The sequence below is a fragment of the Acinonyx jubatus genome, chromosome D4 (genome assembly GCF_027475565.1).
Source record: "Acinonyx jubatus isolate Ajub_Pintada_27869175 chromosome D4, VMU_Ajub_asm_v1.0, whole genome shotgun sequence".
Taxonomy (NCBI): domain Eukaryota; kingdom Metazoa; phylum Chordata; class Mammalia; order Carnivora; family Felidae; genus Acinonyx; species Acinonyx jubatus.
Window position 1 is genome coordinate 74,401,844 of NC_069391.1, and position 24,530 is coordinate 74,426,373.

At 36.9% G+C, this 24,530-nt stretch overlaps 1 protein-coding gene across 8 annotated transcripts in view; it reads right to left on the minus strand.

The window, feature by feature from the left end:
- Window positions 1-24,530, minus strand: part of VPS13A (vacuolar protein sorting 13 homolog A) — a 251,081-nt gene that overhangs the window by 81,202 nt on the left and 145,349 nt on the right. For all 8 annotated transcript variants that reach the window (XR_008291251.1, XR_008291252.1, XR_003414530.2 and 5 more), the window contains 7 exons: window positions 23,822-24,054; window positions 13,275-13,367; window positions 12,430-12,786; window positions 10,948-11,049; window positions 9,503-9,661; window positions 9,083-9,338; window positions 7,601-7,761 (listed from right to left, as the gene is read on the minus strand). Coding sequence is in view for 5 of the 8 variants with exons in the window: in XM_027040998.2 (XP_026896799.1) it covers window positions 7,601-7,761; window positions 9,083-9,338; window positions 9,503-9,661; window positions 10,948-11,049; window positions 12,430-12,786; window positions 13,275-13,367; window positions 23,822-24,054 (1,361 nt within the window). In the remaining 3 variants the exon portion in view is untranslated. The remainder of the gene's footprint in view (window positions 1-7,600; window positions 7,762-9,082; window positions 9,339-9,502; window positions 9,662-10,947; window positions 11,050-12,429; window positions 12,787-13,274; window positions 13,368-23,821; window positions 24,055-24,530) is intronic.

Below are 24,530 nucleotides of genomic sequence, written 5' to 3' on the forward strand. Positions count from 1 at the left end.
TAGTAATACTGTAATAATTGGGGACCTTAACACCCCACTTACATCAATGGATAGATAACCCAAACAGAAAATCAAAAAGAAAATAGCAGCTGTGAATGACACATTGGAAGAGACTGATCTAACAGATATATTCAGAACATCCCATCATACAACAGCAGAATACACATCCTTTTCAAGTGCACATGAAACGTTCTCCAGAATATATCACACAGTGCCACAAAACAATATCAATGTCAATAAATTCACAAAGACTGAAATCATACCATGCATCTTTTCTGACCACAATGCCATGAAACTAATCAACCACAAGAAAAAATCTGGGAAAAATACAAATACTGGCATAAAAACAGACACTCAGATCAATGGAACAGAATAGAGAACCCAGAAATGGACCTACAAATGTCTGGCCAACTAATCTTTGACAAAGCAGGAAAGAATATCCAATGGAATAAAGACAGTCTCTTCAGCAAGTGGTGCTGGGAAAACTGGACAGCGACATGCTTTCTTACACCATACACAAAAATAAACTCAAAATGGATGAAAGACTAAATGTAAGACAGGAACCCATCAAAATCCTTGAGGATAAAGCAGGCAAGAACCTCTTTGATATGGCTGCAGCAACTTCTTTCTCAACATGTCTCCAGAGGCAAGGGAAACAAAAGCAATAATGAACTACTGGGACTTCCAGCACAGTGAAGGAAACAATAAGCAAAACTAAAAGGCAAATGATGGAATGGGAGAAGATAATTTGCAAATGACCTATCAGATAAAAGGTTGGTATCCAAAATCTATAAAGAACTTATCAAACTCAACACCCAAAAAACAAATAATCCAGTGAAGAAATGGCAAAAGACATGAATAGACACTTCTCCAAAGAAGACATCCAGATGGCCAACTGATACATGAAAAAATGCTCAACATCACTCATCATCAGGGAAATACAACTCAAAACCACAATGAGATCCCACCTCACACCTGTCAGAATGGCTAACATTAACACCTCAAGTAACAACAGATGTTGGTGAGGATATGGAGAAAGAGGATCTCTTTTGCACTGCTGGTGGGAATGCAAACTAGGGCAGCCACTCTGGAAAACAGTATGGAGGTTCCTCAAAAAATTAAAAAAACAAAACAAAACTACCCTACAACCCAGCAATTGCACTACTATTTATCCAAGGGATACAGGTGTGCTGTTTCGAAGGGACACATGCACCCCAATGTTTATAGCAGCACTCTCAACTATAGCCAAAGTATGGAAAGAGCCCAAACATCCATCAATGGATGAATGGATAAAGAAGATGTGGTATATCTATACAATGGAGTATTACTCGGCAAACAAAAAGAATGAAATCTTGCCATTTGCAACTACGTGGATGGAACTAGAGGGTATTAGGCTAAGTGAAATTAGAGAAAGACAAATATCATATGACTTCACTCATGTGAGGACCTTAAGACACAGAGCAGATGAACACAAGAGAAGGGAAGCAAAAATGATATAAAAACATGGAGGGGGACAAAACATAAGAGACTCAAATATGGAGAACAAACAGAGGGTTACTGAAGGGGTTGTGGGAGGGAGGATGGGCTAAATGGGTAGGGGGCATTAAGGAATCTACTCCTGATATCATTGTTGCACTATATGCTAACTAATTTGGATGTAAATTTAAAACAATAACAAATTTTTAAAAAAGAGAAATACATGAAGGTTAAATAACATACTACTATAAACAATGAATAGGTCAACCAAGAAATCAAAGAAGAAATAAAAATCAACATGAGGGCAAATAATAACAAAAACACAAAGGTCCAAAATCCTTGGGATGCAGCAAAAGCTGTTCTACGAGGCAAGTTTATAGCAATACAGGCCTATTTCATGAAGCAAGACAAATCTCAAAAGAAAATGCAAGCTTATAGCAAAAAAAGCTACAAAAAGAACAAACAAAACCCCAAATGAGTGAAGGAAGGAAATTAAAAAAAAAAAAAAAAAAGGAACCAATCAATGAGACCAGGAGCTGGTTCTTTGAAAATCCACAAAATCTGACTGTTAGGCAGACTTACCAAAAAAAAAAAGGACTCAAATGAACAAAATCAGTAATGAAAGAAGAGAAACAACGACCAACACCTCAGAAGTACAAAGTATTATGAAGTACAAAGGATTATGAGAGAACATTATGAAAAATTCTATGCCAACACACTGGACAACTTAGGAGAAATGCATAAATTCCTAGAAACATATAACCTACTAAAACTGAAGCAGGAAGAAACAAAAAATTTGAACAGACCAATTACCACTATTGAAACTGAACCAGGAATTAAAAACACCCTAACACGGCTCAGTCAGTTAAGCATCTGACTTCAGCCCAGGTCATGATCTCATGGTTTGTGGGTTCAACCCTGTGTCAGGCTCTGTGCTGACAGCTCAGAGCCTGGAGCCTGCTTCAGATTCTGTGTCTCTGTCTCTCTCTGCCCCATCCCCGCTCACATGCTTTTTCTCTCTCTCCTTCTCTCTCTCAACAATAAACATTAAAAAAAATTTTTTTTTATATGCTCCAAACAAGATGGCATCACAGGTGAATTCTACCATTTAAAAAAGAGTTAATACCAGTTCATCTCAAACTATTCCAAAAAATAAAAGAGGAAATTAAATTTCCAAATGCATTCTATTACACCAGCATAACACTGATACCAAAACCAGATAAAGACACAACAAAAAAGGAAACTGCAGGCCAATATCTCTGACGAACATAGATGCAAAAGTCCTGAACAAAATATTAGCAAACTGAATCCAATAATGCATGGCGAAAAATCATCTACTATGATCAGGTGGGATTCATTCTGGGGACACAAAAGTGGTTCAATATTCACAAACCAATCAAAGTGGTACATCACATCAATGAGAGAAAGGGTAAAAACGACATGATCATTTCAATATATGCAGAAAAAGTACTTGACAAAGTACAACATCCATTCCTGATAAAAACCCTCAACAAAGTTGGTTAAGAAGGAACATACCTCAACATAATAAAGCCCATATACGGGAAACCCACAGCTAATGTCATTTCAGTGGCAAATAACTGAAAGCTTTTCCCCAGGATCAGGAATAAGACAAGGATGTCCACACTTACTACTTTTATTCAACATAGTACTAGAAGTCATAGCCATTGCAATCAAAGAAGATAAAGCTTTCACTATTTGCAGATGACACGATATTCTATATAAAAAACCGTAAAGACTCCAATGAAAAACTACTAGAAATGATAAATGAATTCAGTAATGTCACAGGATAAAAAAATCAATACACAGACATCTGTTGCATTTCTATTCAGGAATAATGAAGTAGCAGAAAGAGAAATTACGAAAACAATTCCATTTATAATTGCACGAAAAATAATAAAATGCCTAGGAATAAACTTATAATCAAGGAGGTGCAAGGCCTGTGTTCTGAAAACTATAAAACACTGAAAGAAGAAATTGAAGATGACAAAAACGAATGGGAAGGTATTCCCTACTCATGGACTAGGAGAAAAAATATTGTTAAAATGCTGATGCTACCTAAAGCAATCTACAGATATAATGCAATCCATATCAAAATACCAACAGCACAATGTATAGAACTAGAACAAATAACCTAAAATTGATACGGAACCACAAAAGATCTTGAGTAGCCACAGCACTTTTGAAAAAGAAAAAAACTGGAGCTATCACAATCACAGACTGCAAGATATACCAAAGCTGCAGTAATCCATGACAGTATAGTACTGGTACAAAAACAGACATGCAAGTCTATGGAACAGAAGAGAAAGCCAAGAAATAAACCCACAATTATATGGTCAATTAATCTATGACAAAAGAGGCAAGAATGTGCAATGGGGAAAGGACAGTCTCTTCAACAAATGGGTTGGGAAAACTGGCAAGCTACTTGCAAAAGAATGGAAGTGGGCAGGGGCTCCTAAGTGGCTCAGTAGGTAGAGCACTGGACTCCTGATTTCAGCTCAGGTCATGATCGTGCAGTTCATGAGATTGAGCCCCATGCTGGGCGTGGAGCCTGCTTGGGATTCTCTCCCTCTCTGTGCCCATCACTGTACTCTCTCTCTCTCTCTCTCTCTCTCTCAAAATAAACAAACTCAAAAAAATTAAAAATAAGGTAACCAGACCACTTTCTTACATCATACACAAAACTAAACTCAAAATGGATCAAAGACTTAAATGTGAGACTTGAAACCATAACAACCCTACAAGAGAGCACAGGCAGTAATTTCCTTGACATTGGCACTAGCAACATTTTTCTAGACTCCTGAGGCAAGGGAAACAAAAGCAAAACTAAAGTAGTGAGACTACAGCAAAATAAGTTTCTGCACAGCAAAGGAATCAGCCAACAAAACTAAAAGACAACCTAGTGAAGGGGAGAAGGTATTTGCAAACGACATATCCAGTAATGGGTTGGTATCTAAAGTATATAAGGAACTTATACATCTTCAGAACAGAAATAAGCAAATAATCTAATTATAAAGTAGGCTGATGAGATGAAAAGATGTTATTCCAAAGAAAACATACGATGGCCAATAGACACATGAAAAGATGCCCAACATCACTAATCATCAGGGAAATGAAAATCAAAGCCACAATGAGATATCGCCTGACACCTGTGAGAATGGCTAAAATCAGAAACACAAGAAACAGTAAGTGTTGGCAAGAATGTAGAGAAAAAGAAACCCTTGTGCACTGTTAATGGAAACACAAACTGATGCAGCCACTGTGGAGAACAGTATGAAGGTTTATCAAAAAATTAAAAATAGAATTACCACATTATCTGGTAATTCCACTACTATTTACCCAAAGAATATAGAAATACAAATTTGAAAAGATATATGCACCCCTATGTTTACTGTAGCATCATACAATCGCCAAATTATGGTAGCAACTCACGTGTCCACCAATAGACGAATGGACAAAGAAGATGTGGTATACATAAACAATGTGACATTACTCGTCCATAAAAAAGAAGGAAATCTTGTCATTTGCAACAACAATTATGGAACTGCAGAATATAAATGCTAAGTGAAATAAGTCAGATAAAGACAAATACCATATGATTTCACTCTTATGTGGAATTTAGGAAACAAAACAAAGAAAAAAAGAGAGACTCAAGTATAGGGAACAAACTGGTGGTTACCAGTGGTGAGGTGGGTGGGGGGATGGGTAAAATATATGTAAGATATTAAGAGTACACATATCATGATGAACACTAATATATAGAACTGTTGAATCACTATACTGAATCTAACCAATTGTAATTTAATACAATAATTTAAAAAATTCAATTCAACATATTAAGTATGTTTTAAAACACCTTTCACAGTAGGGGCCCCTGGGTGGCTCAGTTGGTGAAACATCCCACTTCAGCTCAGGGCGTGATCTCACAGTTCATGGGTTTGACCCCTGCATCAGGTTCTGTGCTGATAGCTCAGAGCCTGGAGCCTGCTTCGGATTCTCTGTCTCCCTCTTTCTGCCCCCCCCCCCCCCGCTTGCTTGCTCACGCATGCGCGCTCTCTCTCTCAAAAACAGACATAAAAAAAAAAAACCCTTTTAATAAACACAGAAAATCATTGGACAAAATCCAACATCCAGTTCTGACCAAAACTCAGTAAACTAGAAACATAAGGGAGCATTTTCAACCTAAGAAAGGTCATCTACAAGAAAGCGACTCAAAACTTAATGATGAAAGAATGAATACTGCTAAGATTGAGAACCAGGCAAAAATATCTGCTTTCAGAACATCTATTCATACTGTACTGGAGGTTGTAGCCAATGCAACAGGGAAGTAAAGGTAAAATAAAATAATACATATCCAGATTGGAAAGGAAAAAGGAAAAATCTTTATTTGCAGATATCAAAACTATATCTACGAAGAAGCTACTACAACAAGTGCATCTAGTGACATTACACAATATAGGTTAATATAAAAATTAGTGGTACTATCAGCAATAAAAATCAGAAATATGTAAAAATACCAACTAAATCATAACTTTTCAATCAACATTGAAAACCTAAGTCTAAAATTTAAATGGAAATAGAATGGACTCAGAATAGCCAAAACAACTTTGAAAATGAACAAAGTAGGACAACTTGTACTACCTGATTTCAAGACTCAGGATAAAAAGGTAGTGAAGACAATGTAATTGTGGCATAAAGATCAACAAATAGATCAATGAGATAGATGATAGAGTTCTGAAATAAACCCCCAAAGTTATTGATGAGGGACCATAAGGCAAGCTGATGGCCAAGCACAAGCTAGCAGAGCTCCTCCCCCTCCCCCAGTGAGATATGTGTGATATTCCTCTGGCACTCCTGGCTGCCCAAGAACAAAGCAAAGAACAGAAAACACATGGTTAAACTTACAGAGTCTCCATCAGCTTACAAATATCTTAGCATAATTCCAAGAAAAGGGCAATCTTATCAATAGCCTAATGCCCAAGAACTCCCTACTGTCTTAATATTAATGTTTTGCTAAAGGGAAAAACAACCTTGGCAAAACAGCTAGGCCTCTAGCAACCTGTGAGTCTTTGGCATATGGAAAATCCTTTAAGAAACTTCCTCTTTTGACTCTAATTCCCCTAGGCCCGTAGTATATAACCAGTTACTCTTCACAACCCCAGCACAGCTCTTTCTGCCCATGGGTCCTGTCCCCATGCTTTAATAAAATCACCTTTTGGCACCAAAGATGTCTTTAAGAATGCTTTCTGGGCCATTAGTTCTGAACCCCATGATTGCCCCACTTCATCGATATGATCAATTTTTTTTTTTTGCACAAAAGCACCAAGGCATTTAATGGAAAAAGGATAGTCTTGGTTGGAACAACTAAATAGCCACATGGCAAAACATAAACTTCAACCCTTACACCATATACAAAGATTCATTCAAAATGGTATTTGGAACATCCATTCAAAAGATTACTAATCAACAACAACATGTAACTGCATATAACATTAATACACAAAAGCTGATACATGCAAAATTATGCTGAGTGAAAGAAGTCCTATTCCTTTTTGTACTCTGTTTACATGAGCTTCTCTATGTGCAATACACAATGGGAACGTATCAGTGGATGCGTAAGAATGGAGAAGTAGGGAGAGAGGAAACTTTTTGGGGTGATAAATATGTTCAGCATGCTCATTGTGATGACGGTTTCACAGATGTATTTTGTGCCCAAGTTCATCAACTTTAAATATGTGCAGTTCATTGTACATCAGTTTAACCTCAATAAAGATGTAAAAACCTTCCCTCACCATATTTTCTAATTAAAATCAAAGGACGTACACATAGTACTACCAAGTCCAAAACAAAATATTGATGAGGCATTTAAAAGTAACAGTCCAAAAAGATTTTACAAAGAGTCCTAAAAAAAAAGTTATAAGAAGTATTGAACAAAATCCTACCACTGTTCATACTAGAGTAGTACAATTACCGGCAATGATTCTTTTTTATATTAGTTATGATTTTATTGCAGTTTATATTCTTTTGGTATTAATTAGCTTTAGTTTTTTTATTAGCACACAAATATGCATAATATGACCCCACAAAAAAATGGATCATTTCGTACCTGCACTGGAGAACGAATTGTTACCTTCTTACTTCCTTCCACTCCATCGACTTGACAAACAATAGATCTTTCAACCCCAGACTCTCTGTGTCTTACGGTGTATAGTCGTCGTCCCACTTTTGTTAAAGGAATCTTATCAGCAGTAGAGTGGTTAGTGGGTGCTAAATGGAATATGTATGTTTGTAAGTTTTTATTATAAATCATCATATATTAATTTTATGTAAGTGCTAAATACCAGATAGATCATTTTTTAATATCATGAATAATAATCACTGAAGTTTATATATATAAGACTATAAAAAAAGAGAGATTTCTTTGTATAATCTACAATCAAGGGGTATTTTAAGAAGCCATAATACATCCCCAAAGCATTCATCTAAAACCTTCAAAGTATTTTACCAAAAAAATTTTTTTTAATTGAAAAAAATTTTTCACTCAGTAGTTTAACCTAAGACAATAACATAAATGTTTTCAAACTAACTAACGAGACAAGTCATAAAATACAAGTACACTGAACTGTGGTTTGTTGTCATCATAACCAGGGCCTAATACCTTTAGGCAGTCACTGGCAATTACCAAAAGTAGCTGTAAATTTTCAGTTTTTCATCATTCCAATAACCTGTGATACTTTATGGTGTCTAGGACTTGATTAAACAAAATTTTATACATACATACATTTTATTGGAGTATGACTTATATACCCCTCCAATTCTGTAAAAATGTTAGTTCAAAAACAAATGAGGTAAAAGCTAGAAGAACAGTTCACCGACAACGCTGGGTCTACACCTGAAACCTAGCCACCGTTAAGCATCATTTTCTGACTAAAAGCACTAGCAGTTAGTCTTAGTACCCCTCCCCCACATCTTAATTCTCTCCCTCCTCCATAATGATTTAAATGTCAGAGTGTCATAAAGGGGTGTGGGTGAGGCTTTGGGACTAATTACAATGAATAAATATTATGACAATTAAATTTTTTTTACTTTCATTTCTCATGAAAATGAGAATCAGAAAGGACAAAAAGAAAAACCTTCAACCTCAACAGGCAGAATATATAAACCATTTACAAACTCCAAAACCATTCCAGTGTGCCATTGTTGTGAATTCAAACTCTATTTCTAATTCATTCAGCTGTAAAACTAGTGGAGTATTACTGAATTATACTAAATGTGGTTAAAGCAACAAATACCAACACCTACAGTCTGTAAAAGCTGGGTTAAGGAACAGATCAAATCTTTTTCCTCCCCAGCATAGAAAAAGTGGTGAATTACCATGCCCTAGATAATGCAGTGGACAAAGGAAGTCACAATTCACAATACAAATATATAGTGACAGTAAGCAACCAAAGTCCTGCAAAAGAAAAGGCAAAATTCCCAACCTATTTGGAAGATTAAAAAACCTGTAAAAACCACAAATCTGTAAAATAGGATATAAAAATGCAACTTAAAATAAATTAAAGACCCAGGAAGATAATTTATAACTTACTAAGAAGAATAAAGAAGAGTTTACTGCTTAGGCTGGTCATTGCATTGAAATGATCATTGTCTTTAGTTCCCACATAATCCATACTTAAACTCTCTTCATTTTTCAATACATAGGATCTTGCCAATGGAACATTGAGTACACTAAAAGAATCACTTGGTGAAACAGAGACCGGAAGTCCAAGAGAATTTAAAATCATAAATGGCGCTAGATCCCGTATGATGACAGCTGAAGCTCCAGTGGCGGCTTCTGTAAATGCCTATAAAGAAGAATTATCGTAAATAAAATGACATAAAATGACTAAGAGAACACTAATGACCATAAGACAACTAAGTTAACAAAAAACTTCTTATTCAATTAACAAAAAAGGTTAGCTCAGACGACTACACCAACACTTAAAGTTTCAAAAATTTCTTTCCTTACCTTGGCTAAATTATTTAACATTACAAGGCCGCATTTGGATAACGTAATGTTTAGTTGGTCTTTTGAATGGAAACTGATAACAGTTTTATATTCTGGCACTTTGTAATTTTCTTCCTCAGTATCTGACTCAACAATAGCCATTTTTGCTTTCTTTTTCATCTAAAATGATACATAAATTATAGAAATATAAGGAAATTTGTTCCTAGGAACATACATTACTCATTTAGCAAAGAAAAAAAAAAAAAACTAGACAAGTCCCAGTAATAACATTAGAGACAGCAAGTTTTTTCAATTCCATTCCCTTACTGGAATTACTTGGATATCAGCCAACTAAGGTCTTACAGGACAGGGGCAATATTAGAGGAAAAATAGTTCTCATCCTCAGTGATACTAAAATGGCAAGCACAATTCAAAAGGAAAAATACACACTAAAATTACTAAATGCGTGTGGCATCTGAATCAAAAATAAAAGCACACACTTCGTAGCGCATGGGCATTCAGAGCAAGAGAAGTCATTTCGTTTACTGGTTATGGAATAAAGAATAGAAACCCAGGGATTTAGAAAGTCCCAACAACATTGCAGAATAGTGTCCTGCAGCTCCTAAAAATCAATACCATCTACGAATTTTTAGGATTCACAGATCCACTGCCACGTATCTTCTGATCTAAAAACCACCAAAGAAGTTCCTTTATCCAGTCCTTTATCTGAAAGATGTACAAAATAAGTGCAGTAATCTAATACAAAAAGTTGGACATGCTAAGCTAGTCACCTTTGTTGTTACATTAACTGGCTTTCAACCATTGAAAATCTGTCTGCAGGTGACAAATCATTACTCAGAGGGAAGCCATACTAGAAATTATTCAGTCTCCTGTTTTGAAGCACAATTTCATCCATCTAAAGGCCCTGATTCTTATGATTACATAAATGTATTGTAATATATTTGAAACAAGTAATAGCATACTTTTTTCTATACATATGCACCCTTCAAAGGACAAAGGAAACACAGGGTAGACAACAACCTACAAGAAGATGCTAGAGGCATTGGACGTGGCAGTTCTGAGCTGGGAACCTGCAGCCAGAAATGCATCCCACCTCTTTCACTGAAGACACCACTTTAGGGAAGTCTCTTAAGCTCTCTAGTCTCAGTTCCTTCACATGTTAAAAAGGAGTTAAAAACTCTAACTTCAGAGGGGTGCTATAAGTGGTCAAGCATAAGTACATTGTTTAGAACAGTGTCTAGAACACAATAAAAGTTACATAATTATTTGTATTAACATAGGAGGCACTGGCCTTGGGGATGAAAATTACATTCACAGGTCCAACAGGGAAGCACGCGTCAAGGTTCGTAATGAGAAAACTTGAACTTTGCTATTAAAACTCAAGTGTTTTGTGTGGTGTGGACATTCTCAATTTTGGAAAAAAAAATTTCAGACTTCTAATGTACCTTGATTCCAAGATTCCATGGTCTAAAATCCTCAGTCTGATCAATTTCTAAAGGTTCAAGCAAAGGCTCCCATACACCAAACATTTCATTGTAATAATGGACCTATAGAGAAAATCAAATTTTGAAATAAGGCATTCTTATACTTTTGAAGGTGATCTTCCCTGCTGTTTCCCACAATGATTTCTTTTGGCTATGTTATTTCTTTTTATGAAAACTGTTCTACATGCCATTTCTTGGTTTCCTGCACACACTCCCTCAGCACTTTCCTCACCTGGCTAACTTCAGAGTCTAGTCTTCACAATTTAATCCACATAAAACTCTCTTTTAAGCATCTCTCCTTGACTTCCAGACTGGGCCAAAGAGCAAAAACTGTGTCCATTTATCATGTATTAGTGACATTTTTAAACAGACCTGCCTACCTCCACTGATTTTTTTTCGAAATCTCTTGATGAATAACCTACAATTCAGTAAGTGCTTATTTATTTGAATTTTCAGAACTTCCTGGACATCCTAGATCATATGTTCTCTGCAAAATATACGGAATCTAGCCAGAATTTCAAAATCTGACATCTAGTCAGTCAGTTCTACCTTTATTAGTGTATATTTCTGTATCAACACACAAATAATAAATCAGCTTATAAACCTTCATGTTTATTGATATAAGCTAGAATATCCAATTAGTTTCTACTAGATATAAACTCATAATTAAAACCAAAATATCTTTGGGGATAATTCTCAGTAGATAAATTGTGAAGCAAAATATATGTTGTTTCAAAACAAGCATTTCCTTTATAATTAAAGTACTCTCATAAAAATTTCAAAGTCACTAAAGATAATGCATTCTATAGAAGTATAAGGTATATTCTTCTAATTCCTATTACTTTTACTTTTTTATTATATTTTGTTTTTAAGAGATAGACAAAGTGCGCAATTGGTGGGAAGGGAGGGAGAGGGGGAGGGAGGGAAGGAGGGAGGGGGAGGGGGAGAGAGAGGGAAGGAGGGAGGGAGAATCTTAAGTAGGCTTTACACTCAGCATGGAGTCCAGGGCTCAATCTCATGACCCTGGGATCAGGACATGAGTCAAATTCAAGAGTCCGATGCTCAACCATCAACCACCCGGCACCCCACTATTACTCTTTTAGAAGAGATTCAGAAATAATCTATTATCCTTTTAAAGGATAAAAGATATTCCATTCTTAAAAATAAGAATTTTGACTCTATTCAACATTACTAATGTATCACCTTTAAATTGATAAAAATCAATTGAAATATCCAAGTTAACTTTATATTTCAATAAAAGTAATATACGCATAAAGAGCAACTATATCAAGGGCATAAATTTGTGTACTTTCTTCCAAAAGTATTGTGAGCCAACATCATCTTTACAATAAGCCTAATGAAAATATTTACATAATACTTCACAAATATTCCACATGTAGAACTATTTGTTATAGAATCTAGAAAAATACTACATATGCTTACTTCTAATTCAAGCTGACAGTACAGATTTATCAAGGAACTCCAGTTTTTGCCTTCCCCCGAAAAACGTGACTTTGCTAACAGCATAGGCACTGTTCTGTGACCAACTCCAGCCTCAAGAACTATAAAAATAGAATCAATGTTCACTCTTATGATCTCTCCTCTGAGAATCAATTCAGTTGTGGGAGCTTTGTTTTCAACTTCATTTGGTTCTTCAAGAAACCACATTTTTAAACTCTTAGTATCCTTCTTTTCCCATAAATGTGCTGTAGAAGAAGCAGTATCCTCGGGGATGGTTTCCTTAGATGTATAAAGTGCTGACGTTATGGTAATCACAGTATTTATGATAACTGGTGAAACCTAAGGGGAAAAATTAAAAGTAATGAAAAATCTACACATAACACTTTCAAAATTAGGTATTAAAAAAAGTATTAGATATACTCGAAGGATCATGAAGAATATTAAACTAACATCACTATCCAGAGAGTAGATATAATTTATTGCCTACAAAAATTTTATAATGATTTCAATTTTTAAAATACTTACATGAATCTTATAGCTATTAAACTGGTCAAGTGGAAGTTCAACTATATATACTGTAGGAATGTTAGATGTTATCCACAGAAGGAGTCAAACACCAATAATAAAATATACAGCATTCGTTATAAAATGTGTATTAAATAATACATCACAAATAATGTGTCACATAAAAATATTTTCAGAAACACAGCTGCATTTTTGAATATTTAACAATTAAAAGGCAATATAATAATTGCTTACTTCTAGGTTTTACTAATTTTTTAAAGGGTGCACTAAAGATATGAACAACTGACTGCATTTTAACTTACCTTCAGTGTCAAGGATTTTACTGATATATCAATCACTTGTGGATTTGCACTTATTTGAGTAGCTTGATAGAATAAGTCACAGGGCTGCAAAACCTATGAGAGATAATTCAATCCCACCAAATTAACACTGTTCTAAAACGGTTTTATTTATAGATATTTCTAGTAATAGCTAAGTTATATAAGTTAGTCAAAGTAACTTTTAAAAACGTGACTCAATAACACAATTATCTTTTATACCTATCATTTATATTAGAAATTATTAACAATAGCAACAATATTAATTAAACACAGTAAGTCAAAAGATACATTAAATATATGAAAGCCCCATAAAACCTGATTTTATATACTTTATTTTACTTACTATAATAAAATTTTTTCATGGTATTTTTTCATTATAAAATTGAAACAAAATTATATAGGAGAACTACCAAAGATGAAGAAATTATAAGTACATTAGATTTACTAAATAAGTCTTAATGTAATTATAAATTAATTGAGCTTCCTTTAGGTGTGGTAGCAGAATTCTGCCCTCTAGCCCCCAAAGACTCAGGCTCCTCTCAAATGCATAATATATTCATTTACCTCCTAAGGTTTCTAATAGCCTCATCCCAGAAGTCTAAAATCTCATCATCTGTATCTTTTATCTCATCACACATGAATCTTCTCTGTATCTCTCACTGATTCAAAAATCCCCAAATCTCACCTCTTTTTATCTTTTTAGCTCAAGGTCTAAAATCTAAATTGGGTACAGGTACTGATGAAGTACATGGGTATAATCTATGAAGTATAACGGCACAGTTTCCCTTTTGTGGATCTGTGAAAGGAAGAGGAGTTATTTGCCCCCACCCTCCCAACACAGAATGGTGGGGCAGACATAGGGTAACAATTACAGATATTCTAGTTCAAACGGGGAAAATGAAAGGTAAAAAGAAGTCACTAGCACAATGTAGCTTTGAATTCCACCCAGGTAAATGAGTTTCTTGATTAGGTTTAAAAGCCTAAGATCAATTCTCTGTGGTGCTCATTTCTACCCTGAGAGTCATCCTTCCATTTCTAGAAAAGGTAGCATAAATTTGCAACTGAGTAGTTTTACCATCCTGCTTCTTGCCAGTAGAATTTTGGAGATGCAAAGAGTCTCTCTTCATTTTGTTCTCTCTGTCCCTCTCAGTCCATCCTCACAGTGTTTCTATTAAAATACTTTTCTCAAGAACCTTGAGGGCCTTCTGTAAATTTTATGAGGTTTCATTGCATTAGACAAAACCAACACCCACTGCTCTTTTTGAGATAATCATGGCCTCCTGTTGAAATGGCTAACAGGTGATACCTTTATAATTCCTAGACACTCTCTGTTTGAGAAGATCTGTGAAACACACATTAATCCTTCAAAATCTCTTGAAAGGGCCCTTCCTGTGTATGAACACTGTGTTTTTTTATCCTGATTTAGCAAAAGTTTATATACACAGTCTTTTCTCTATGCCACACTTTTGGGAGCTATTTCTGACTTTTAGCATCTTCTGCCATTTGAAAAGCTAAGGAATTATCAAAATCATAAAGTTCTGGTTCTTTTTAACTGTTCTTCCTCAATTTATCCCTCTGGTCTAGCATTTTACTATAAACAGTAAGAAAACAGGCAACATTGGGGCATCTGGGTGGCTCAGTCTGTTAAGCATCTGACTGCAGCTCAGGTCATGATCCTGTAGTTGGTGAGTTCAAGCTCCACGGTGGGCTCTGTGCTGTCAGCTCAGAGCCTGAAGCCTGCTTTGGATTCTGTGTCTCCCCCTCTCTCTGCCCTCGCCTCCTCCCTGCTTGTGTTCTTTTTCTCTCTCTCTCAAAAATCAATTAACATTAAAAAATGCAAAAAGAAAGCAGCCAACATCTTCAAATCAGGCATCTTAGAACTCTCCTTAGCTATATATATATATATATATATATATATATATATATATATATATATATCCATGTTTTCCACTCATAAGTTCTGCTTTCCAGACAACTACAAGACACAGTTTGGCAAAGCTCTTTGTATTGTAACTCAAGCCATCCTTTCTGCTTCCAAAAACATGTCTTTCACCTTCTTTGTAGGCCCTTTGGGCAGCATATTCAAAAAGAGTCTGTTCAACACACTTGAGGCTTTCTCTACCATTCTCCTTAAAATTCCTCCAGATTCTGCATGCTCCCCAGTTCCAAAGCTGCTACCACATTTTTTTTTTAATGCTTATTTTTGAGAGAGAGAAAGAGAGCGTGCACAGGCACCTGCACGGGAAACAAGAGACAGAAACAGAGGGAGATAGAGAAACCCAAGCAGGCTCCGCACTGTCAGCACAGAGCCCAGTGCAGGGCTTATCTCACAAACCATGAGATCATGACCTGAGCCAAAACGAAGAGTCAGACTGAGCCACCCAGGCACCCCTGCCACTCCCACATTTTATAGATTAACTGCTTGCTTCCTATTGCTGCATAACAAATTTCTACACACTTTGCAACTTAACACAAATTTATCATTTCCCTGTTTTCATGGGTTAGGAATCTTGCTGAAATTAGGGGTCAGCCAGCCAGTTATGTCATCTGAAGGTGTGACCAGGTAAAGATTTTCTCCCAGACTCCTTCAGGTCGCTGGTAAAATTCCTGTCTTTGTGGCCCTATGAGATCTCCATTTGCTGGCTGGCTGTTGGCCAGGGACTGCCTTCTACTCCTACTGGTCACTCACAGGCTCTTGCCATGTTGTCTTCTCCCCAGTTTGCTCCTTTAAAGCCAACAGGAAAACATTATTCTGATGTTTCACATTTTAAAGCATTTTTTTTTAATTTTTTTAACGTTTATTTATTTTTGAGACAGAGAGAGACAGAGCATGAACGGGGGAGGGGCAGAGAGAGAGGGAGAGACAGAATCGGAAGCAGGCTCCAGGCTCCGAGCCAACAGCCCAGAGCCCGACGCGGGGCTCGAACTCACGGACCGTGAGATCGTGACCTGAGCCGAAGTCGGACGCTCAACCGACTGAGCCACCCAGGCGCCCCATCACATTTTAAAAATTAGGTTAGGCTCACCCAGAATCTCTCTTTGATTAACTCAAAGTTAACTAATTAGTGACTTAATTATAGTTATTAAATCTACCCACACTCAAGAGAAAACCATACTGGGCACATGCAACAGGGAATAGAAATCTTGGGGGCCATCTTAGAATTCTGCCTACACTAATAATGAAGAATAAGTCAGGAAGAAAAATTGACATCCTAAACAATTTCCCAAAGAAATCACATTAAAATCTACCACTATTCTAGGGGCACCTGGGTGGCTCCTTCAGTTACGTGTCTGACTTTTGGTTTTGGCTCAGGTCATAATCTAACGGTTTGTAAGTTTGAGCCCTGTGTTGGGCTCTGCGCTGACAATGTGGAGCCTGCTTGGGATTCTCTCCCTCCCTTCAGTGTCTGCCCAGCCCTCTCCCTACCTCTCTCTCTCTCAAAATAAACAAACAAACACCAAAAAAAGAAAAACTACCACTATTCTAATAAAATCATTAGGAACAACTGGTACACTACTTTAACATTCAGTATATTACGTCTTTAAACTTCACAAACAGGAATGATAACATTATAATACATGATCCAAGATTTTCAATATAAAATTTGTGTTATCTCTTCATCTTAGGGAAGACAAAACAAAACCAAAAAAATACCATGATACATACATATACAAGTTTCTCTATAATTTGGAAATTTTTTAATAGCCCCCCTTCCCCAAATAAATACGAAGGTATACGTTGATCCTTGCCCAATTCCTTTATTTTCAAGTCTAGTTACTGAAGATTAAAAATGCAGCTGGTCAGTAACAGTAAAGGTGTTCATGCCAAAACATTACTGTCAAGTTGTCCACGATCCAGTCCATATAGATTAATTTAATGATGCAGAAACAGTTCTTAAACTGGAATTGTTTTCCTACTAGTATTTGTCTCCAATTATATACACTGTGATTTCAGGGGTATTTCTATCATTTTTTTCTCTTTCCTACTTTCTCACCAAACTGCCTTACACGAAAAGACTTACACGAAAAGACTTTCCTGCTGCTACTGCTTCCCCTTTGCAGAAGCAATCTTGAGCTACACAACATCTACAAAAACCTGTAAGAGTTCACTATAAATTCTCCACTTTACAAACCTTATCTTGGTGGTGGGAAGGACTGCCTCACACTGAAGAACTCAATAACAAGAGAAAAAGGCAGAGTATAAGAGTACAGATGCTGGTGTGCGGGTAGGTGTGGGGTGGGAACTTGTGCTCTCTGGAACCCAGGTTCTCTGCATATGCTATCCCTTTACCCTGAAACATGCTCCTGTTGCAGGTGAATTAGGTAATACCTACTCATCCTACAGGCATCAGCATAAAGGTCATTTCTGCTGAGAAGCCTCCCCCAGCTACTCTTCCAGGAGAGTTACAGGCTTTTATTATAGAGTCCACAAAGGTACTTTTAACAAAACAGAAGAACAAATTAAAATAGTCTCCAATTTGGGGTATTTTTCCCACAAATGTAAGGCTCACATGCTATAGGAAAAACTATTAATGTTATTAATTATAAGAATAATAAAAACTATTATGCTTTTTTCAGCAGGTAGTCGTAAGCACTCAATAAAATATCATATATGGGGCACCTGGGAGGCTCAATTGGTTAAGTATCCAACTCAGTTTCAGCTCAGGTCATGATCTTACAGTTTGTGAGTTCAAGCTCCACACCATGCTCTGCGCTGACAGTGATGGAACCTGCTTGAGTCTATCTCTCTCTCTCTGCCTCTCCAGTGCTCTCTCTCAAAATAAAAAATTAAACTTAAAAAAATAAAATTCCACACTTATTCATGATTAAGATTCTTTCAAAATTAGATATGGAAAATTTTCAACATCTCAAGGTTATATGTATAAATTCACAAGCAAATATTAAAATTATAGTAATATAGTAATAACTTAAAAATGGGAATGCAATGAGGATGAGTCATTATTGTCATTTAAGGAACAAAGAATGTTACTTTTGCAGGTAATTTTTAGAAAACCTAACATAATTAAAAATACTCGGATAGGTAACAAGTTTAGTAAAGTTATAGAATAACACAAATTCACTTAAAAAAGCTGACAGCCCAGCCATAAAAAAGGATGAAATAGTGCTATTTACAATGAGGTGAACAATATTATGCTAAGTGAGATAAGTCAGTCAGAGAAAGACAAATACCCTTTGATTTCCTCATCTGTGGAATTTAAGAAACAAATGAGCAAAGGGAAAAAAAAGAGAGAGGGGGCAAACCAAGAAACAGATTCTTAACTGCAAAGAACAAACCAATGGTTAGCAGTGGGAGGTGAGTTAAATAAGTGATGGGGATTAAGGAGTGCACTTGTGATGAGCACCGAGTGTTGTTGAAGTGTTGAATCACTACATTGTACCCCTGTAACAATATTACACTGTATGTTGACTAATTGGAATTTGAATAAAAACTTAAAAAAAACTTACAGACATTTGTTATGATATAAATTCAAAATCTGGATCATGATTTAGCTTTATTATGATTTAGGAATTTATTCAAAAATTATAAAATCTTAATGGGTGAAATAAAGTCAAACAAATATAAATTTATACTCTACAAGGAGCAAAGATGAGAATATCCAATCTGTTAAAACTTCTAAAAATTTGGTGTTGTGTATCCCTTGAAAAGTAAATTCTCATTTTTAAAAATCCATGTATACAGCACTTTACAAGGTTCATGAAGTTTTAATAAGCATCTATGGACCCCAATTAATATTAGATTAAGAAACTGGGGTTTCTTAATCTGGGGCACCCTGGGGTGCCAGGGTGGCTCAGTTGGTTGGGCATCTGACTTTGGCTCAGGTCATGATCTTGTGGTTAGTGGGTTTGAGCCCTGCATCAGGCTCTGTGATGACAGCTCAGAGCCTAGAGCCTGGAGCCTGTGGTGGATTCTGTGTCTCCCTCTCTCTCTCTCTGCCCCTCTCCCACTCGTGCTCTCTCTCTCAAAAATGAATAAATGTTAAAAAAATATATATATATTAGATTAAGAAACTTTAATATTAAATAAATACAGTATCAATTAAAGTTCCACTAACTACAACTTATCCAAATGTATGTGGCCAAAACTGCTGGCTGGCCATAAATAATAAATACACTTTTCAAAATCCCCCCAAATCACAGAAGTTTCCCTTAAGACATGGTTACCCAGCTAAAGATCTCCTTTTCAATACTTTTTTTTTTCCTTTTTAATGTTTACTGATTTTTGAGAGGGAGAGAGACAGAGTATGAGCAGGGGAGGAGCAGAGAGAGAGATACACAGATTCTGAAGCAGGCTCCAGGCTCTGGGCTGTCAGCACAGAGCCCGACACAGGGCAAGAACTCACAAACCATGAGATCATGCCCTGAGCCGAAGTTGGACACTTAAAAGACTGAGCCACCCAAGTGCCCCATCCTTTTCTATACTTCTGTTTCCATCTATGAAGGAAGCCACTTGTGGCAGAGTAGAAATCCATCTACAAGTTGAAAGTCATGTTAAAAACATCTGCATGGAAGTATAAGCAAGCTACCAAGGTAACCCTGCAAAGTTCCCAAGGGGGAGAAAAAGGAGCAGAGGAGTTATCTCAAAATTTGGAGGTGATTTACCTTCTAATTATTTGTCAAATTAGTTATATACTAAGCAGAAGGCTATTGCTAAGTAGAGTGGAGTGGTCAGCAATTTCTAAATGGTCAGCAGAATGGGACTAAGAGGAAAAAATCTATTTCCTTGAATAAGCAGATTAAATTACATCCTAGGAATAGCAGAACAAGATGGAAACAATCTTTTAAATGTAGTTAAGCCATGCTTTAGCTACTTTTTGGGAGGTACTCCTTGTTACAGCACCTAATTAATATCCTAACTAAGCACAGAATTTCATTCAGAGAAGTTGGCACTTCAGCAAAGTTCAAAATATCTGTGACTGATTTGCCAATTGAATGGACAAGGGATATTTCAAAATGAAAGAGGCCTTCAACTACCTCCACTGTGACCTTAGTCTGTACTTTCTAACTGATTAAGTTTTTCTTTACAGCTTATTACTTAACAAGGGCAACAGACCCTATGGGCAAAGCATCCTCTGATGGGAGCCGAAACTACCCTTTCAAGCAATAAGCACTGCCCTAAGCCAGCAAGACCCCATGTGACTGACCACAAGACAATGGTCCACCTGACCTTTACTGCCCACCTGCTCACACCCACAAACCTTTGCCCCACATTTTTGTGAAGTTTATTGTTTTATTTTCAGAGAGAGTGTGCAAGCATATGTGCACCAATGCGCACTCAAGCAGGGGAGGGGCAGAGGAAAGGAGGAGAAAGAATCCTGAGCAGGCTCCTGCTGCCAACCCACAGCCTGACATGAGGCTCAATCCCACAGATCATGAGATCATGACCCTGGCTAAAATCAAGAGTCATATGCTCAACCAACTGAGCCATCCAGGCCCCCAACCCACATTCTCCTTGTATAAATCTAGACCCATTTTCGGTACTTTGGAGACCGTCTTTGAGATATTAGTCTGCTGTCTTCCCAGTGTTGGCCTCACTGAAATAAATTCCTTTCCTGTTTCACCACCACTGTCTCTCTGCCTTTGGATTCTGTCAGCAGTGATTGGTCAAACCTGGTCTATTTGGGACCCCAGGGCCAGGTGCTCTTGCCCCCCTGTACCCCAGCTACAAAAATACAAAGCTGATGACTTTAACAATGCCATAGCAAAATACCTGGGAAGACTGCTACTGGTGATACCTAGGAAGGCAGACAACGTACTCTGGGAAAAAACCTGACTTCAGCCAGACAGGCTTGGAATATTTAGAATGTTGCTCTGTATTAGCTCCTTCATTCTGCTGTCTGCAAAGTCCTATGAGAGACAGGAAACCACTGAGGAGACTCCGGCTCTAAAGAGGAGCCTCAGCGAGAGAGAAGACTGCACTCCCAGTCTTTCTCTAGCAATTTTTGTTAAAATCAAATATGGAACTAGCCCATGGCAAAAATAACAACAAAAATTAGATTACAGATGGTGCTTGTCCCCCTTGCCCACACCTGTTATTAAAGTAGCCTTTACTAAATCAGGATGGAGGCAGAATAGACAGAATATAAACATCAGTAAGTAAAACAGGAATTTTCTACGGTAAGTGAATGAATGCATGCTTTGGTTACGGCTGCTTTTACCTGGAACTACCTAGATGTAAACTAAATGTTCAAGGAATGAAGGAATGCCAAAGAAACCATATCTGTGATGCAAAACCCTGTTATTCAACTGCTGAGTAACCAACTCAGGAGGAAGCTGTGACCACTCTGGGGTTCCCCCAAAAAAGACAATAGCCACCTCAGAAGTGTCTACAGAATAATGGCAAAAAAAAAAAAAAAAATTCTTTCAAAGGGGAAGGCCAGAGCGATCTGAGAAAAAGACAGCAATGCTCTTCCATGAGAGTAAAACGGAAGGCACAACACATGCTCTCCCAGGAACCGGACTCCACTATAGGAGCTGCAAGTTTTCGCATTCCCACTCAGAAGGATATGACAGTTGTTAAGGATAAGTGACTACCAAGTGTTCCCATTCTTTCTTTTTCTGAACCGCAACTACCCTGTCCTTACACCACCAGTATGTGGTATTTGTGTGTGTGGTGATGGAGTGCTTGCTGAAAAGCAATAGAGTATTTGTCTGTTAGTTAATAGATGGTCTAAAAGAGAGAAGTCACAGCAGACTGAAAAAAACTATCACCCAAAGATCCTGGACTTTGAACTTGTACCCCTTAAGGAAGAGATGGAGATGTTCTCTGGATGAGAAAAGACAACTATGAATTATACGTCGGGACAAAGGAAAAAACCTCTGAGTGACCAATAGGGCAGGACCTCTAACTGTCACCTTGTATCCCCTTTTCTCTCCTACAGTAATAGAAGTTTCAGGTGAGCACACGGTAGCTCAGGAAAAAAGAGCACACACTCCAGTCCTTTTTGAAGAGAAGTGTGGTCCTACAACTAAGTTCAAGCTGGTAATAAAAGGAAAAACCACAGGTTCAAGATGAAGTCACTTACTTATGCTAGGCTAAATTGGTAAACCAGGGCTTAATACCTAACCTAACTGCAGTTTCAACCTCCCCCCAAAATGTAGTCTTAATCAGGAAGTTTTTGGTCTGCACCAATAAGGTAATCTGTCATATGGACCCTTCTCCATCCCCAAAAGGAAGAGGAGTTAATCTACCCAACAAGCCTCTCTCTTTTAAAGGAATATGACCTTGTCTGAAACAATCCTTTCTTTTGCTAACAACTTCCCTGCTCATTCTCCTTCCTATTTAAAAAAACCTTCCATTTTATATAACTCCTAGGAACTTCTTTCTATTTGCTAGATGGGATGCAGCCAAATTCATGAAATGCTTAATAAAGCCAATTATATCTTCAAATTTCCCTGGTTGGATTTTGTCTTTAACAAGGCCAAACAGATGTAAATAGAAAAAAATATATGTAAAATTTCTAAATTATAACATAAAAGAGAATCACCTTGCCCTCCAGTTGTTGTTTCCTCTCTTTTGTTAGTGGTGAGCCATCAGCCTTGCAAACTAAGAAAAGAAACTCGCCTGTATCCTAATTGACATATATGTATTGGCTTATCACAAAATTACAGTTTATATTTCTATGTTGACTATTAAGAACATTTATGCTTCTACTACTCCTTGTAGAAGCCTGCACAATTTGTGTTTTATACGAGTACTAGGAGTAATAGTTAACTTGAAAAAGATGTCTTTAGGGGTGACATCTATGGGTGGCTCAGTCAGTTGAGTGTCCAACTTCGGCTCAGGTCATGATCTCACGGTTTGTGAGTTCAAGCCCTGCGTAGGGCTCTGTGCTGACAGCTTGGAGCCTGGAGCCTGCTTCGGATTCTGTGTCTCCCTCTCTCTCTGCCCCTTCCCCGCTCATGCTCTGTCTCTATCTCAGAAATAAATAAACATCAAAAAAAAAAAAAAAAAAGAAAGAAAAAGATGTCTTTGAAGAAACGGACTTTCCTCAGTTATGAAGAGTGGAAGGCCAAGAGAGTAAAACACAGAGTAAAACATAAATGTGAATGTATATCGAAGCAAATGGCTCAAGGTTCAAATAAATTACAGGGAAAAAAGAAAAAAAAAAAACATCTATCTGAGCAAAAGTGTCCAGATGGGAGAAAAAAATTAAAGATAATAAAACGGAAACAACATAGCAAATGACTGGCAGAAAGTCTCAAAGAGCTAAGAGCAGTGTGAAATTGATGTGGTCAGAAAGCCAGAGTGAGGTCTCCGAGAAGCGTCCCGACGAAAACAACTTGTTGGTGAGACTATTCCCACAAATACATACAACACTGTGGAGCAACTGGGGAATGAAAAAGAGCTTCAAAGCTTGTGTAATAATAATCTAGACTAGGCTCTTCAAGAAGAAAGAAAGGTATTTTACAGAAAAAGGCTGAGAAGTACGTTAGTAGTTTTCTAAAGAGGCATATGGCTAAATCCGAAATAGTGTACAATTAAGCAGATAAGGAAAGAGTAAACTCACCGTAGTGATTCTGCCTTTTCTCTTGACTGGAAGAAATGGGCATGCTCTCACTTGAAGATCTTTAATGGCAGCAGTCATTGTACTGTTCTCACGGTCACCTTTCCAACAAATTTCACATTGTGTTGTAATGACTAAGGCAGGAGCATCACTTCGTGTCATATCAGCCACAAACACAATTTCAGGATTTTTAATAATAATATTAACTTCCCACTTCTCTTTTTCCTGTACAGGTACTAAATAGAAACAAAGTAAGTTCACATTTTAAAATATTTCTAAGTATTTCTTATACAGTTTATGGAAAAACTTGTTACTTGTGAGAAAATGGTTTTTTCATTCCAAGGAAAAAAATACAAGAATCTTAGATCTCAAAGGAATCTACTGTAATTCTTTTAGTATAAAAGTTGAAGATGTATAGTCTTAAGAGCATTTTAAAATGTGGGGGAAAACCCCTTTCATGGCAGAGCTGGGAACTAACCCAATCTGACTCTCAACTTGGCACTCCTTCGGCTACACCACAATGAGCCACATATGTAAATGATAATGGAGAGCTGTATAAATAACAAAAATAAAAGAGTACATTAAGTAAAAATACTGTCTTTAAATATGAAAAGGAATAGTTGGTGCATTATTCCTCCTGCTTGTTTTTGTCAAAAAAATTCTTTTAAATTACTGCCTGTAGAGAAGCATATTTGCTTATTCTAATATAGGT